The 15,600-nt window shown below is 38.8% G+C and overlaps 1 protein-coding gene across 1 annotated transcript in view; it reads right to left on the bottom strand.

The window, feature by feature from the left end:
* The window catches only part of DOCK8 (dedicator of cytokinesis 8), a 134,401-nt gene that overhangs the window by 113,960 nt on the left and 4,841 nt on the right, over positions 1-15,600 (bottom strand). Inside the window, exon 2 of the mRNA XM_043515041.1 lies at positions 1,044-1,140. Coding sequence (XP_043370976.1) covers positions 1,044-1,140 — 97 coding nt within the window. The remainder of the gene's footprint in view (positions 1-1,043; positions 1,141-15,600) is intronic.

Genomic DNA, 15,600 nt, shown 5'->3' with positions numbered 1-15,600 from the left:
GAGAGGGAGGAGCCACGGTCCCTCTTAACCCCTTCCCCATTCAAGCACCTAGCATACTTGCGGGTAGCAGGGATCACATTGCCCTTCAAGATTCTGGACAGTCCCTGCATAGGAGCATGAGGTGAGATACCTTTTGAGGTGAGAGGTGAGCATGAGGTGAGATACCTCCAGGTCTGACCCCCATTGTGGAGAGCTGGCCAGAATTTGGCCCGTCACTTGTTAGCACATGTAGGAATAAGACAAATCTGGAAGGCATTCCCTTGTTAAGTATTTGGCATTGAAAACCTTCCTGAAAAGGCTCTAACATGGAATAGTATAAAGCTAAACATCCAGTCATGCTCTCTCTGGCTAAGTATTTGAAACCTAGGCTGGAGTAATTCAGTTACCTCAGTGCATCCAAAACACAACCAAACCCAGTGCTGACAATCAACCTACATTAGGTTAACTCCTGTTGTTTGTCAAATAATTTACAATAAGGAATAAATACAAGAAAATGGTCACCTATCCACAGACAATCACAAGAGAAAAAAAGCACTGAAACTGAAGTATGTTGACAAAATTTGTTACCTAGCGGTCCAACTAATGCACAGTCCTGTTTCCAATAAGTGCCAAATGCTTCATGCTATGAAGGTGTAGGAAACCATGCACTGAGCCATGCCATATGGGTCACGTAATGCCCCTTTTTATTCTGGGCACACACCTGTCTTCGCAGAATGCCACTGGTCAGCACACAGTACACGCACATCTGTGCCTATATGTGCTTACAGGGCAGGGCTCAAACAATTCCAGCAAAAAGCCATAATCTGCACGGTCATTTATTTACTTTGATTTATGCTACCCTATCTCAGGCCCTGGGCACCACTGACAATCATTCCAAACAAACAGTTGCCTCAGCTCACATTGCAGTAGTTTTATTACAGCCTTATGCAGAGGGCAGCAGAAAGCAAGATCAGCCCCCTAGAAGAGTTCAGTTAACTCAGTCTAAAAACATAAATCAATATAGATGTAAAAACTATAGATAAAAAACTAATCTCAGTACTTACCAGCTGAATAGAGCCAGAGGCACTTATACTTCGTTGACAAAACTGTCCAACACTCGGTTGGAGGGTAAATTGCTTCCTTATTTCTGCTGATGAATGCCTTTAATTAAAACAGAAAAACAAATGTAGTGCAGTAGTTGTTCACAATTCAGAACCAAACAACAAGTGTTAAGGGCACACTGGTTAATTTCAGCTCTACATTTATGAATATCTGAGGTTCAAATAAGATAATCAAATATTTTTCCTAGAGTTTAAGCAGCTTAATGATTTACTCTAATGTTTGGAATCATATTTTGATTATTCCCTGCTCTCCTCTTGCTTTGTAACAAGTGTTAGCCTTCACTGAATTGTTCATAAAACATTTACAGTCCTCAGGATTCTGTTCATTCACCCATCAATAGATATAGTGCTATCTAACCTAAATTCTTGGAACTGAGAAACTAAATATAAACTGGTAAGAATAATTTGACCCAAAATCAAGTGTAATTGGAACATGAGTAGCAATATTTAATAATAGTCTGCAAATTCCATCCTGCAAAGGAACTACTATAGAGCAAGAGAACAGAGAGGGACCACCACCACAGAGGGAAAACATTTTTAATGAGCTACTCATGGACCAAAAAAAGCAATAAGACAGGACTCCAATGACCGAACAATAAAATCCTATGCTCAGATCAATAACACAGCATACTGTCATTAGCACCTGGAAACAAAAACACTAGTTCAGAACATTGTAGTCTTAATAAGAGTATCAGTTGAATGTATAAGAGTGAGATTTTCTAAAGTACTCACTGATTGATTTCAATGAGAGCAGAGATAGGTTAATGCCAAGCGCTTTTGAAAATCCCAAGGTGAATGATAGTACAGTCAGCCATTGAGTTAACAATCCACTAATCAGATTCATTGCATTAACTTCCTTTAATAATAATAACCTCCTGGTAAATATTCTATGAGGCTCAGGAAGTAAATAAAAAAAATACATAATAATGATTGAGTAATGTCTTGTTTTTGTTTTGAAGCTGGTTATTTACATATTTTACCTTGGGAACACAGGGCATGATTCTCAAAGGTGCAGATGGCAATTACGTGCCTAACTGCCACTGAAAGTCAATGGGAGTGAGGCACTTAATTGCCATTTGCACTTTTGAAAATCTTCCCCACAATAACTTCTTTAGAGAAATAAAGAAAATATTGTCACATGACCATGGGATGGGATATTTAGCAGGATCCACTAGAGTCCAGAGTGTCTAGTGGTAAAAGCAGGATATTGGGAGTCCATGAGTCTATTCCCAGCTCTGCAACTGACTCACTGAATGATGTTGAGATCAGAACTGGATTTTCAAAAGATGCTGAGCACTCACCACTCCAAATGAAATCAGTGGGAGCTACAAGTGTACAGTACCTCTGAAAATCAGGCCCTTAATCTCTCTCACACCACATTCATCCCTGGTGTAATTCTTCTGAAGTTAATGGAGTTATATCAGCAATGAACCTGATCCTCAGTGTTTCAGTTTACATTATCTATGTTACAGTTTTGTGCGGTCACCCATCACTATAGTATCTGAGCCTCTTCCAAGTCAAACAGACTGGAAATAGCATAGTCCCCAGTGGACTTCATGCAGGTTCAGGCTCTTCTCCTTTTTCAGGTTATAGAAGGCTTTCCTTGGAGTACGGTTAAATTTAAGTGTGGTAAAGGAGGGTCTGGCTTCACTTCAGACAGCATTATAGCTTTGGAACAGGTCTCAAGTTTAAAGGAAATTAGGTAGTCCAGTCTCCCATTGGAGGAGAATCAGAAAAGTACTTTGCTACATGGGACAACCTGCATGGGGTTAGGGAAACATCATGATGTGGTGAACTGAGAAGGCTCTTCTGTCCCAAGCACTCCTTCCTCTAATGCTAGTGAGCATTATTGGGTTCTTCAGCCATCTGATAATCAGGCTTATCAGATCCAACAAGATGGGGCTTTCCTGTTCAATCTGCACCTTCTCCTCTCTCTTCTCCAGTACCCAGCTGCCTGTGAAGCAGGTGATAATTCAGGGTCCTTGTCAAGTGTGACCGGGCTTTGCTTGATTCTAAAAACAACAACGTTTACAGCCAGAGCAAAAGCAGCCCTGAAAAGCCGAAGTACTGCTATGGAACAGGAAGAAAAGATATCACTGAAAAAATATGTTCTTACTCAGTATTGTCACTACAAGGCTTTAACAAGGCAAAATGTTGAGGGATTCTTGAGCTGATTCAATAGAGAAATAAGTGTTATTAAAACATCAGTAAAAAGGCACAGAGGGGAAATCCATGGTTTTCCAGTGTCTGGTGTGTTTAAGATAATATGGGCAACTTTTAAAAAAGAGAACAAAAACTGTATACCAAGTCAATTTTCTTCCAGTTCATCTCCCACTACAAGTAACCTCTGGTCATGTACCTCTCACAGCATGAAGTAAGTCTCAGTTTTACTGAACCCAGGATTTTCTTTTGAAGAGAATGGGCCAGATTCTGCCCTGTGAAGCATACCACACGAGTCTCATTGACATTAATGAAAGTTGTAGCAGCATACATCTTCTGGCAGACTATGGCTAAATGTTTTCTAAAAAACAGATGTCACTCTAGATGAGGGGATAACATGTCTCTAAATTATACAGGTTGTGGGGTGATTAGGCCCCTAGAACAGGGCATTGTTCTGAGCTACAAAATGGAAAAACAGCACACAGATCAGGATCCAACTCACCATTTGGTGTAAGCAGATGCAACTCTGTGGCCTTCAGAGGAGTTATCCCCTTACAAGAGGCAATGCGTTTAGTATGACCATATTTCCCCAATGGAAAAATGGGACACCGCAGGGGGCTAGCCTGAGCCATCCCTTTCCCCCACCCCCCGTGCATGGGGCTGGCCCGAGCTGCTTGTCCGAGCTCTGCCTGCCTGCCACACGAGGCTGGGGCTGGCATCGTTGCTCGTTTGAGCACTGTCTGCCCCCTGCACGAGGCTGGGGCTAGCATCACTGCTCGCTCGAGCCCAGCCTGTCCCCTGCACATTCCTCCGCACTCCACCTTTTTTGACAAAAGTGGGCATTTGCTGAGCAAGTTGGAAAGAGCAAATGGGACAAATGCCCACTTTTTCCAAAAAACTCCAGACGGCAGGGACAGGGCTTAAAAAAGGGACTGTTCTGGCCAAAATGAGACACACGATCAGTCACCCTAAATTAATTTGATCCCACAGATTTTTCACTATCTAACAGAAGGAATAAGTTTGAAAAGGAACACTACAATATTGAAGAAAAAATTACATACATTTACAGGAAATTGATAAAGTAAAGAAGGCTGGTTCAATTTAATAAACTTTAGATACTGAAGTAGATAGTATATCTTGTTTCATTTACTAATTTAACTATTTCTGCTAAATTAAAAATATTGTGCACTAGGATATCTGTACGACATGAGTTTTGCAAACAAACTCTGCTCACTAGCTAGATCTACAAAGACACTCACTGAGAAAACAAAAGCCAGATTTTACCCTTAGATATACACAAACTCAACTTCCATTGGGCCCTGATCCTATAGAAATGACTCCATGCAGGTGCAAGGGTCCATATGTTGAACCATTTGCAGAACCACTTTCAGCCACTAGTAGTTGAGCAAGCATTCCTGAGATCAGAATTGGCCCCAAACATATAGATATGGAAATAACAGTGCAGTGCTCTTATTTGGTTCCTGTTTTTTTGTGTGTAGTACTCAATGAGGCAACTGACTGTAGAGAAAATGTCATAAGGCTTGATTCTGCTGTCACTAAATTCAAAGGTGAAATTCCCACTGTGTCAAATTCCATGTTGCAGTGATCAGTAGGCAAAACCCACAAGAAAAGGAGGGGGGGGTGGGGGAAAGCAAAGGTAGCTTTATGCCACCTTTGTGCCTCCCACATTTTTGGCTGCACTTGGGGGTGGGAGCAGTCCCTGCTCCTACACCTGGTGAATTTCCCCAGGGTCCCATTGACTTTCAAGTAGTATATGCAATCCTGCAGCAATTTTTCCAAACAGCTCATTATAGTTGTGACTTAATAGTTCCCCCCCCACACCTAAATCCTCTCCTAAAGAAAGTGTACAATTTGTATAATACTCTTAAACCAACAGTGCAATCATGGTTACAGACAGCAGGTTATTAAAGTGTAATTAAGTTTATGGGCCAAATTCAGAGAGTACTGCCAGTGCAGAGCTCATTGCAGGACAAGGGCATCAGCGATAGAACATGATTTAGGTTAGTGATTAGGTCTAAATGATATAATAGAACAGAAAAGAAAATGAAAACAATTTACCTTCTCTTTCTGGAATATTTTAGACCCTCTCTTGGACACTCCTAATTGACTTAGCTCACTTGAGCAGTAATTTAAAATGGTGATAGCTCGTCTCTTAATCTTATGCTCATGTCATAAAACCACAGCCAAAGCCCATTGAAATCAGTAGATTCCCAACAGGATCAAGGACCTCTGGGTTAGGCTCAGAGCATAATAAGAACAAGTAGCTCTCCAAATTGGGTAGTACCAGTCACATAAGTAGGATGAGGGGCAGGCAGAACACAGCTATAAGTGCCCAGAAGAGGGAGAATCTTCTGATGAAGATGTCCAAGAGAAGATATTCAAAAGAAAAATCACTACTCATCAATAACTCTATCCACATACAGTTGTATGGAAAGCCAATTGCAAGGCAAAACAATGTCTTGCATCACTCTCAAAAGCAAAAATACTAATTAGCAACTGATAGGTAAAAAATTCACCAATTGCAACAAGAAAGAAACAAAAGCATTAAAAACGAACGGGCCATTTTCAAACTTCAAACATTCATATGCCATGAGCTTCCGAGGCCCACAATGGAATGGTAATGCAATTAATTCATTGCACTGTGGATGAGATGAGAGAGGCAGAGTGATCCCCGCTGAGGCACATGAGTCTGCGCTACAAAACATTGCTGGAGACTAATCACATGTAAGAGAAATATGCTTTTGTATAAGGACAATCATTGTATCAATATTAGGAAGTAATATAATGAATTCTCTCTAAAACAAAGATACAATTGCACATAACGTATGTAGCAGATTCTTAAGATTTCACTCTAAGATCTACTCGTCAAAGTTTTCCTCTTTTGAACTGGATCTGCTAAAGACAGATTTGAAAAGAACACAGCAGGCACTGTGGTGCCATGGTGGTCAGAGGTACAGTACAAAACTTTGAGTAAATATAAAACAAAGCAGAAGAGAATGGTTTTTAAGCTCACAGAGATCTTTCATCAGCTGGAAAGTGGAAACTTTTAAATAGAGAAAAGCTGGTCTTAAAGGTAAGTGTCCGTTGTATACACCTTTTAGTTGACATCATTCTAAGGAAATCAGCAACTATCTAGTTGGAGGAACTGGTGAGAGAAACTTTTATCACTCAAGTTATCTATCCAGCCAATACTCTTAGAGAATTGAGAGCCTAGAGCTTCATTGGCTACAAAAAACCAAAGAGGTTAACTAAAAAGGGGGAAAGGAGGAGTCTCTCAAAGGATGGGTGTATATATGCATTTACACGGGGGCGGGGGGGGGGTCACAAAATACAGCAGAAAAAACTTTATTATTATACATTGATTGGTTTGGCTTCTCCTACTTTCTGTAAGAAAAGTAACATTAAACAGAATTATGCATCCATTTATGATTTTCTATAAAAAAACCAAACATGTTGCCTTATGCTTAACTTTATGTTAAAACTTTGTTAATCTAAGGAATGGACCTGCTTGTCTAAAAGCAATGAAGCAAATCATCTACTAAAACAATTCTTCTGTGGCTTTATTCTCAGGTTTGAGAGTTCTCTGGTTGCAACAAACAAAAAATTCTGCTAGAGAAGAAAATAAATGGGGGGGGGAGAGAATCACAACAGGTCAGACTCCAACCCAGCTCTTTAGCTACAAAGCATAGAAATCTATCTCAGAGATTCTTTTCCCTTCTCACTACCAATGGAAGTATTTTTCTTTTAACAGAGTTCCCTGGTTTTCCTCTAAATTTCTAATCTGGCCTTCAGGTACCACAGCTCTGCTTCATTGCCTTCTTCTTCACAGGTGTGGTTGATCTGGGCTAGCAGTTCACTCTGTCTGCTGGTGCTCAGGTAGGGCCTCTGCACTCTGTCATGGCCTTATTTGGGGTCTATCAGGTTAAGAAATACTTTGCCTAGGAAGGGAAGAAAAATCCCAGACTGGACAACTGAATTTTAATCGCTGGACAGTCATGCAACGTCTTCCCAAAGTAAGCATGGGGTGCAGCAGACTGTGCAGAAATGGATGAAGAACTCTGGGACAGAACATCATCCTCATCTTTATGTTGTCAGCTAGTTAATAGGAAACTCAGGTAGAAGGCCAGTTTTCATTTTCATCCATGGTTAGACATGCCAGTCATTCAGTGCACTCAGAATGGTTAAGCACTCCTGTTTAGCTGCTTGTTCTTCAGGGAGAGGAAAATAACATACACAAAAATTAACATTAAGTAAACCATTTCTGGCAGTGTGGAGGAAAGGGCAACCACATTTCCCTACCACATAAACAAATTGAAGACTCAGGATTCGGTCACCTTGGTCCATGTGCTTGTGTATTTTTAAAATCATACTCTGTGGATCAAGCACAAAGGATATGAGGTAGTACAGGAGATTTGTTTGTGCATGCAGTGGTGGCTTCTGTGTTTAAGGTATTAAATGTATAGAACAACATTTTATGTGGTCTCCCAATCTTGTCATTACTTGCTGGGTTTAGAGGAGAGAAAACAGCCAAGGAATGCATTTACTGTATTTACTTTTTCAGCTACAGTTTTTCATGTGATCAGTACACTGGCACTTCCTGGAAAACAAGGAGCTATATGAAACTTGAAGATTCAGTTTAATGCACCTCTGTTCTCAAACTGCCTGTAAATACATAAAATTAACTTGTAAAAGTGGCTGTAAAAATGGAATTGGACACATTAGATCATTCATGAATGACTTCACACAGCATTAATTTTGAATGGAAAATTATTTTTGTTTGAAAAAATGGGATCTGTGATTAATAAAGCTCATCTGTTACCCCAATGCGACTGAAAAATGTAAACAACATACAACATTATATACATAGGTCACCTGTACCAGATAAATTAATCCAATTTTATCTAGTCTTATTATTCAGTGCTTGCTTCTGGGTTCTCTCATACTAGTTTACCAAAAAACTTAAATCAAAAGTTCAATTAATGCACTTTTAAATAAATAAGACTCTGAACTAAACCCTTAAATATGCATATCCCATAGGAAAGCTGGATCTGGATCCAAAGTTAAAATTTGCAGTTAGGGCGCATCTCTGCTTGTTGCTGGGCTGTTTAAATTGCTTTCTGTAAAAAATCTTGGATTGTCAGCAGCATAGTCTAACCAAATCAAAAGGATGAGTCCTTGACTGTTCTGTCAGAACAGCTTCTGAGATATTTTTGCCTTCATTTACACCCAGGCTAATATTTTGATTTAGTATGCCATAAACCAAATGACAATATGATCCTTTTTAATTTGTTGGATACTTGTACTGTCTACAGCTTCCTATCAATCCAGAAACATATTCCAACAAAATTATTATGAAGAGAGTACAAGGACATTTTATTCCAGCTCACAACTTCATCTGAGCTCAAAATAAACGTAGTTCCATAGTGGGGCAGAGAATATAGTTTTGGACTTCTTACTCTTGTTATTCAATCTTTCATCCAGCAGAAACACAAGGCATTTCCACTCAATATTTATTTTCAAGCCAGATACAAAAACTATACCATTAAAAAGTTTTTCAAAGCAAATCCAAGGACTGCATTAACAAAAGGCTACTGCAATAAAACCAACTTTGTAAAATTTACAATTAGCTTAACAGTTTGAAACTTTTTCTCTCTCTTTCCTCCCACCTTACCCTTGGTGGGGGGGCGGAGGGGGAGGAAGACTACTACCAAAGCTTAGAAGTGACTAAAAGAATCAGACCTTAAATCTGGCGATCAATATCAGTTCATGGAATTAAGTCCTTCTTTTTCGCTACTAACTAAAGACCCGTGTCTGGACATTTTTCTCTGGAGGGGAAGGGACCTTTCCTTCCATTCTGTATCATGTTTCTTTTACAGCTGGCATCTTTGGAGGAGTTCACAATACCATTCATGTGAATGAAACGGATGCATCTTACTGGCTGTAATAACAGCAAGGCCACTTCAAAAGCCACAGGGACAGCTAAAACAAATCAGCTATTACACAGATTAGCAATAGGAGTTGGAAGAACATTATTTGTGCTTTGACCCTGCCATGCTTTGATCCTAGTTCCCCAAGGAGGCAGGATTTTGCGTACTCAAAGTTGTGGCATTTTTTGGCATGCCTTGCAATTTGTTTCAGAAGAGCAAGATTGGATACCTGTTGTGATGTTTCTGCTGACACATTTTTGGTCTTTATACAGTTTTCCTGTGGCTGGTAACTTTATTACTGCTTCCTTAGCCAGTATTCAATTCTAGTTTAGAAGGTGCAATTGCTGCTATGTTTGTGTTCCCCGGTGGCTTTAAACCAAGGGGGACATTGAAATAGGGTTGGCTACTATTGTAAACAAAATAATTTCCCCCAAATTTGGACAGTTGCTTTTATTATTATTATTGTTTGGTCATTTGAAAAGCAGACAGGAGGGTAAAAGCCTGTTGCTGATTCATTAAAAATTAGTGAGAAGCAGGTGTGTAATTGGAATATAAAGTAAAACTTGATTGTCATTTTGTCAAATGTGTGATTTGCATCATGCCCAGCACCATGATATCTTAATACATGTAAGGACTATACAATCGCTATTGGTTGTGTATTGCCTGTGATGATGATGATGACTGATCATGATTTAATAGTTGTGTTGCAGTAGTTCCCAAAGGTCACAGTCAGGATTGGGGTTGTGCTAGGTGCTGTATACACGTACACAAAGATACAGCTCCTGTCCCAAAGAGCTTACAATCTAAATAGAGTGACATTAATAAACAGAAAGGCTTACATTGTTGGGGTTTTTGTTGGGGTTGTTGTTTCTGAAGATAGTGTGTGTCTGAGACACTACTTTTTTCAAACACACACACTATTAAGAGTCCAATCTCTCTCCCATTATGGTTTATATGAATTTTAACTTTAACATTTACAGGAGCCAAAGCAGCACCTATAATTTATCCACAAACTGGAGTAATTGGGAATGCTCCTGTGAGTAAGAAAGCCTGCAGAATTTGGACCTAAGTTTACAAATAAATTGTTACAAAGAGACTAATGTATTTTTTATCTGATGACTCTGGTAATAATTTCATTAGAACATGGAAAATTAAATCGTTTGCACGCATTTTTTTTTTACTAGCAGCTAATTATATTTTCACACAAAGATCAAACAAAACGCCCAATGTGAACACTTTCAAGATTTGGGAAAGCTTGGACTCATGTTTAATTTTACTTTGGGTAAGGGTTTTGCTGCTGTTGTCATTATGTTTATTACCAAACACAGATTACACAGTTATTGATCTAAAATATATTGTATCCAGTCACGTTCACCTGCACTCTAAGGAAAAATACTAGCAACCAGTTTGGCTGTGTGACAGATTACTGAAGTCTAGAAAGAAAGAGTGGTTCCTCAATTTCTAACCTATTCTTAAAAGTTATTTAAAAAGCTTTATATACTTCATACAAGCATACAAGCAGCAGGGCAGCTGATGATTAAAAGACCACAGAGGAAGAAGTTGTACTGTGCCTACTTATGTTATATCTTAGCAGAGAAAGGATTTCCTCCAGAGCACAGTTCTTGGTTTCAAGACAGTGGTTGTAAACCTACAGCCTTAGTTACAATAAACTTGATATTTTAAGGACTTCTACAGCAAATGAGATCCGTTGAACTCGGACATGATTACAGAAAAGAGCAGATTTTGACGTAAAGAAGAGAAAGACCTTTATTACAAAACCTGAAACAAACCAGAACAGGTGAAACTGGCTTTACCTGGCATGCTTTTTATAAAGACAAAACTTGAACCAGATATTTTAATCTTTTGGCAAATCCCATCGGAATTTCAAGTGAACCTGGCCCAGGTTTTTTGTTATTTTGCAAGGAAATCATATGAAATTCAGTGGTTTTACATGACTTGATACCAGAAAATCCTAGCAATTCTGGCAGAGTTGTGCTATGAATTTGGAAGTACATTCAAATAGTCTGAGAATGAAGTAAATGACGAACTCTCAAAGGTTCCATAATAGCCAGTTTGTGAATGGAAACATGCAGAGTATCTCATTGGCCCTTTGCTCTGACTCCCACTCCAACATGCCACTTTCTCTGCTATGTCAGAAGTAGCCAGCCTGCAGGCGTTTCAGAAGGGAATGATGAAACACTTTTGCATTACATCATGCAGTTGTGGATTGCATTGTGGAGTAGTTTCCTTGCTCACTAGAAGCACTGTACAAGGAGCCTCCCAGAATAAGAACAAAGCTCTCACATGTGACTGGTATGTTGCCATACCAGGGTTGCCAACCCTCCAGCATTGGCCTGGAGTCTCCAGGAATTAAAGATTAATCTTTAATTAAAGATTATGTCATGTGATGAAATCGCCAGGAATACATACAACCAAAATTAGCAACCCTAAATTTTCTGCAAAAGGTCCATGAAAAGAAGCTGCAGATTTTGGATTTGAATTTGTTCAAACTTTGAGGATATTGGAGCTGAAGTTTTGATTTGAGCATATTTTACTGTAGTTACATTTTTGATGGCAAGCATGAAGGTGGGTACATTATCAAGTAAACTCTTTCCAGGGTATTTTTTTCTTCATTAGTGATGATAGTCTAAAATATGTTTTTTTAACACCAGAAAACTCCTAGTTGAGGAAGAAAAATGGCAAATAATTCCAACTGTTCCAATAAACTATCATGTTGGATTACTATACAACCTAAAAGTGGCAGAGGATGTGGAATATGTACAGTTTGCTTCCTCACCTGTTTTTCACAGAAAAACAGAAGTAAATGTTTAGAAAGATGAATACAAACCTTCCTGCCTGGCATCAGATGGGATTAACATTTTTCTCATTCCACAATTGTATTTTTGCTGACTAGGATTAATGTTTGCCATGTCATAAACAAAAGAACTGCTCCATAAAATACAGCATACACATCTTAAAGTAATTTAGATGTTTAAAGTAAGTGTGAAACCTGTCATCAAAAGGTAAAATGACACTTTCCACAATGCTGTGACACAGAGTTTTGTTGGTCAGAGACTAAATTTTATTTCCTGTCCCTGATCATCTGCCATGGGTCACAGAAAAGAATAATACTTCTATCACACAACAGGGATTCCACTGATTCTAGTGGTACTGTTACCTCTTTCTTTAAAAAAAACAAAAACAAAATAGACTCCCAAATACAATTAAAACATGATATCTTTCACAAATAACTACTATAACAAACAAATGGAGATATCTAGAACTATCTGACTCCCTGGCAGATGACGATTATTCTGATGTTTACTTAATATCTATTCGTAATATCTGTCACTGAATGAACCTCAGTGGCTTTCTGATTCCATGGCTACTTCTTATTCTAAACAGTTTTTTCTGCAGTAACTTCTTCAGCTGCTACAGTGGATCTGCATTATGGAGCCTGCATTTGCTGCTCCTGGTATTTTTCACTGATACATGACTGGACTGGGTGTCTACGTACTCCTAATTGCTGATTTACTTCAGCGGCTGTTCTCACATCTTCTTGTTTGGATATGGTTGTAAACCAATGGGCAGATTCACCAGCCAGAGAAGGTAAAACGTTTAAGTCCTTTTCCTCAAGGCCCCCTTTATTAACTCAAAAAGATGAAAAATCACTTGGCAACAACAACCACCTTTTTATCTTTCAGAAAGCTGGAAGAGGATTTGTCCTTCTGCTTTCCTTTTATAGTCCCACCCTAGACCAGCCGTGTGATAGGCAAGGAACTTTTCTACCTCTTGTACATTGGGCCCTAGGAGTGCCTATACACCTTGTCACAATGATGTATATGCATTCTGCAATGTTTGCTTACAAACCAACCTGAGCTTTGGTCTTCAAAAACAACAGATGCTACCAAATTTCCTCCTATGATGTGTTACCTCTCTAGTATATTTTTTGGCTATAAAAGCCAGAAACTTGTCCCAAATAAGCACATCTGTGGCAAGAAGAAAGATACTTAAAGAGATTTCTTTAAACATTATCATTTGAATTAACCTATTAGGATTATGGCATAATCTTGAAATAATATTTGTATAATTTAGAAATACAACTCTGTGTCTGTTCCATAACTTGCTCCCATGGCTAATTCGGAGCCCATCTACACATTGCATGAAGAAACATGGGCTCACACAGTTCTTTGTCAGGGTTAGGGACATCCATATCATCACCCATTTTATTGACAGTGTATAAAATATAATAGGCTACAGACTAAAACACAGGCTAAAAGATTATTCCTTAACATGGTTACAGATTTGTCTTTTCCCAACCACACTGGAGATTAAAAAAAAATGCTATAACACTGTTGTTTTCCTGTAGCGAGACTCTTAGGCATAAGATTTACAACATTGTTTAAACACACGGTTTTAATTTGGTTGTGGTAGAACTGAGTAATAACATAGTTTGATGTGCCATGTGGATGGGGCCAAACCTTGAGTTTAAAATGTGCTTTAGCTCAAGTAGAGATCCAAGCCAAAACATGAAATTTTAATCCTGTCTATAAAACATGGTTTGGATCCCTCCACAATGGCGGGATCCCTCCACAGTTAAATTGTGCCTCAACCAAATATAAAATATTATTAAGAGGGTTTTAAAACATATTAAAAAGCACTAGGGCCTAATACTAATTTCCCTAGTCACTAGAAACACACTGACAAAGGCAAATTTATTATCTATAGGGCTCATGAAACAATAACCTTACAGACAGTTGAAAAGCTTGCTGTGTTATCTATAAAGCTATTTACATTGGACGTGATCCAACACTTCACCTAGTATAATGTTCCTGACTCCCTCTGTGGTGAAAATACTTAAAGCTCAGTAGTCCCTGTAAGGCACATCCCTCCCTTGGAATGGGGAAGAGGTGTAAAGATGCATTCTCCCCCAGGAAGTACCCAAGAGACTGAGTCTGCCTTAGGGAGCAGCAAATGCAGGCACACAGAGGCATGTCATGGGGTGGAGCTTACTCCACAGGTTCTAACTGAGGTATAGTGGGGGTAGAATCGTGGTCCCAGTGCCTCTCCACCAATGCGATGATCCCCGGAGACAGTAGGAGAGGGAGCAATCTGGATATACACACATGTGCAGTGAATGCAATTGCAACTGGCCCTTCTGAATACTGTGTGATGGAGAATGGCTTAGGCCCTGATCCTCAAAGATATTTAGGCACCCAACTCCTCTTGATGTCTTGTGCTCTCTCCCTTCTGCACATCTCCATAAAGGCCAGGCATAATCTGGTTCCTGTTTAAATACAAGCCCAGAAGATTCCAGGACAACAAAGCCATGATAGCAAAGAGAAGTCCTTTCAAAGGTTTGCTGTGAGGAAGGGGGAGACATATGGCTTTTTGTGAAAATATTCACGTGAATAAGACTTGTAAGATTTAGTCCTCAATAAATAATTAGAAAAAAGTGAGTCGCTATTAAGATCTGTTCAGCACCTCTACCAGAGATGTGCAAAGGGAAATGCATATTTTTCCCTCTGGGGAAATCGTTCCACTATGGCTAGTGACAAAAGAAGGAAATAAAGAAAAAAGTAAAAATGAATGAAAAAGAAATAGTAGTATACAATTATTTTTAACTGATATTCCTAGCATATTTTGTCAAGAATCCCCTATGGCTGAGGCAAAAGGATCTAAAACAAAAATAATAGCATACTCAGTATTTAACAACAAGGATACATCTCTATTCTGCAGCCTCTCTGCACATGGAATTCCAAGTAATTTCACATGGAAGATTTACAGAATCATCCCCATAATATTTAATTTTTATGTAAATAAAAGTCTAATCAAAATTGGCCTTTGTAATGAAGGAAACTACTAATAGAAAGGCAGTTGCATATGAAATACGAAACTGATATAAATCCTATTTTATTCTTAATCTGTTATTAGTGGTAGATGATGCACACGCCAAATACAAAAACACTTATCTCACAGATGTAGTATGTGAAAAGCAGTCTGTTCCCATAACAACAGGCAACTTTAGACTGTATTTTTCATCATTTCTAGCAGCAAAGATTAGGCTCACAAAATGGAAAATCTGTTTTAAAAAAAGGTTCAATAATGATTTTCTAAGCCACTGTGTATTGTATATTTAAGGAATGGATTTCAAATGCATTCAAATTTATTAACATTTGAGTGCCTTTAAATGAACTAACTAGAGGCATGATCTTGCAAAACCTTACTCACTTGAGAAAAATCTTGCTTACGTGATTAGTCCCACTGAAGAAAGCTCATGTGATGCGGGCTCAATCCTACACAACCTTTTTGTCACATTCGGCTCTTACTTGTTCGTGCAACTAATTTATTAGATAGATTTGATAAACGGCAAAAAAAAGGTAATTTATCCT

The sequence above is a fragment of the Dermochelys coriacea genome, chromosome 5, assembly GCF_009764565.3.
Source record: "Dermochelys coriacea isolate rDerCor1 chromosome 5, rDerCor1.pri.v4, whole genome shotgun sequence".
NCBI lineage: Eukaryota > Metazoa > Chordata > Testudines > Dermochelyidae > Dermochelys > Dermochelys coriacea.
The sequence above is the reverse complement of the archived record's forward strand: the minus strand, read 5'-3'. Positions and strand labels throughout refer to the sequence as shown.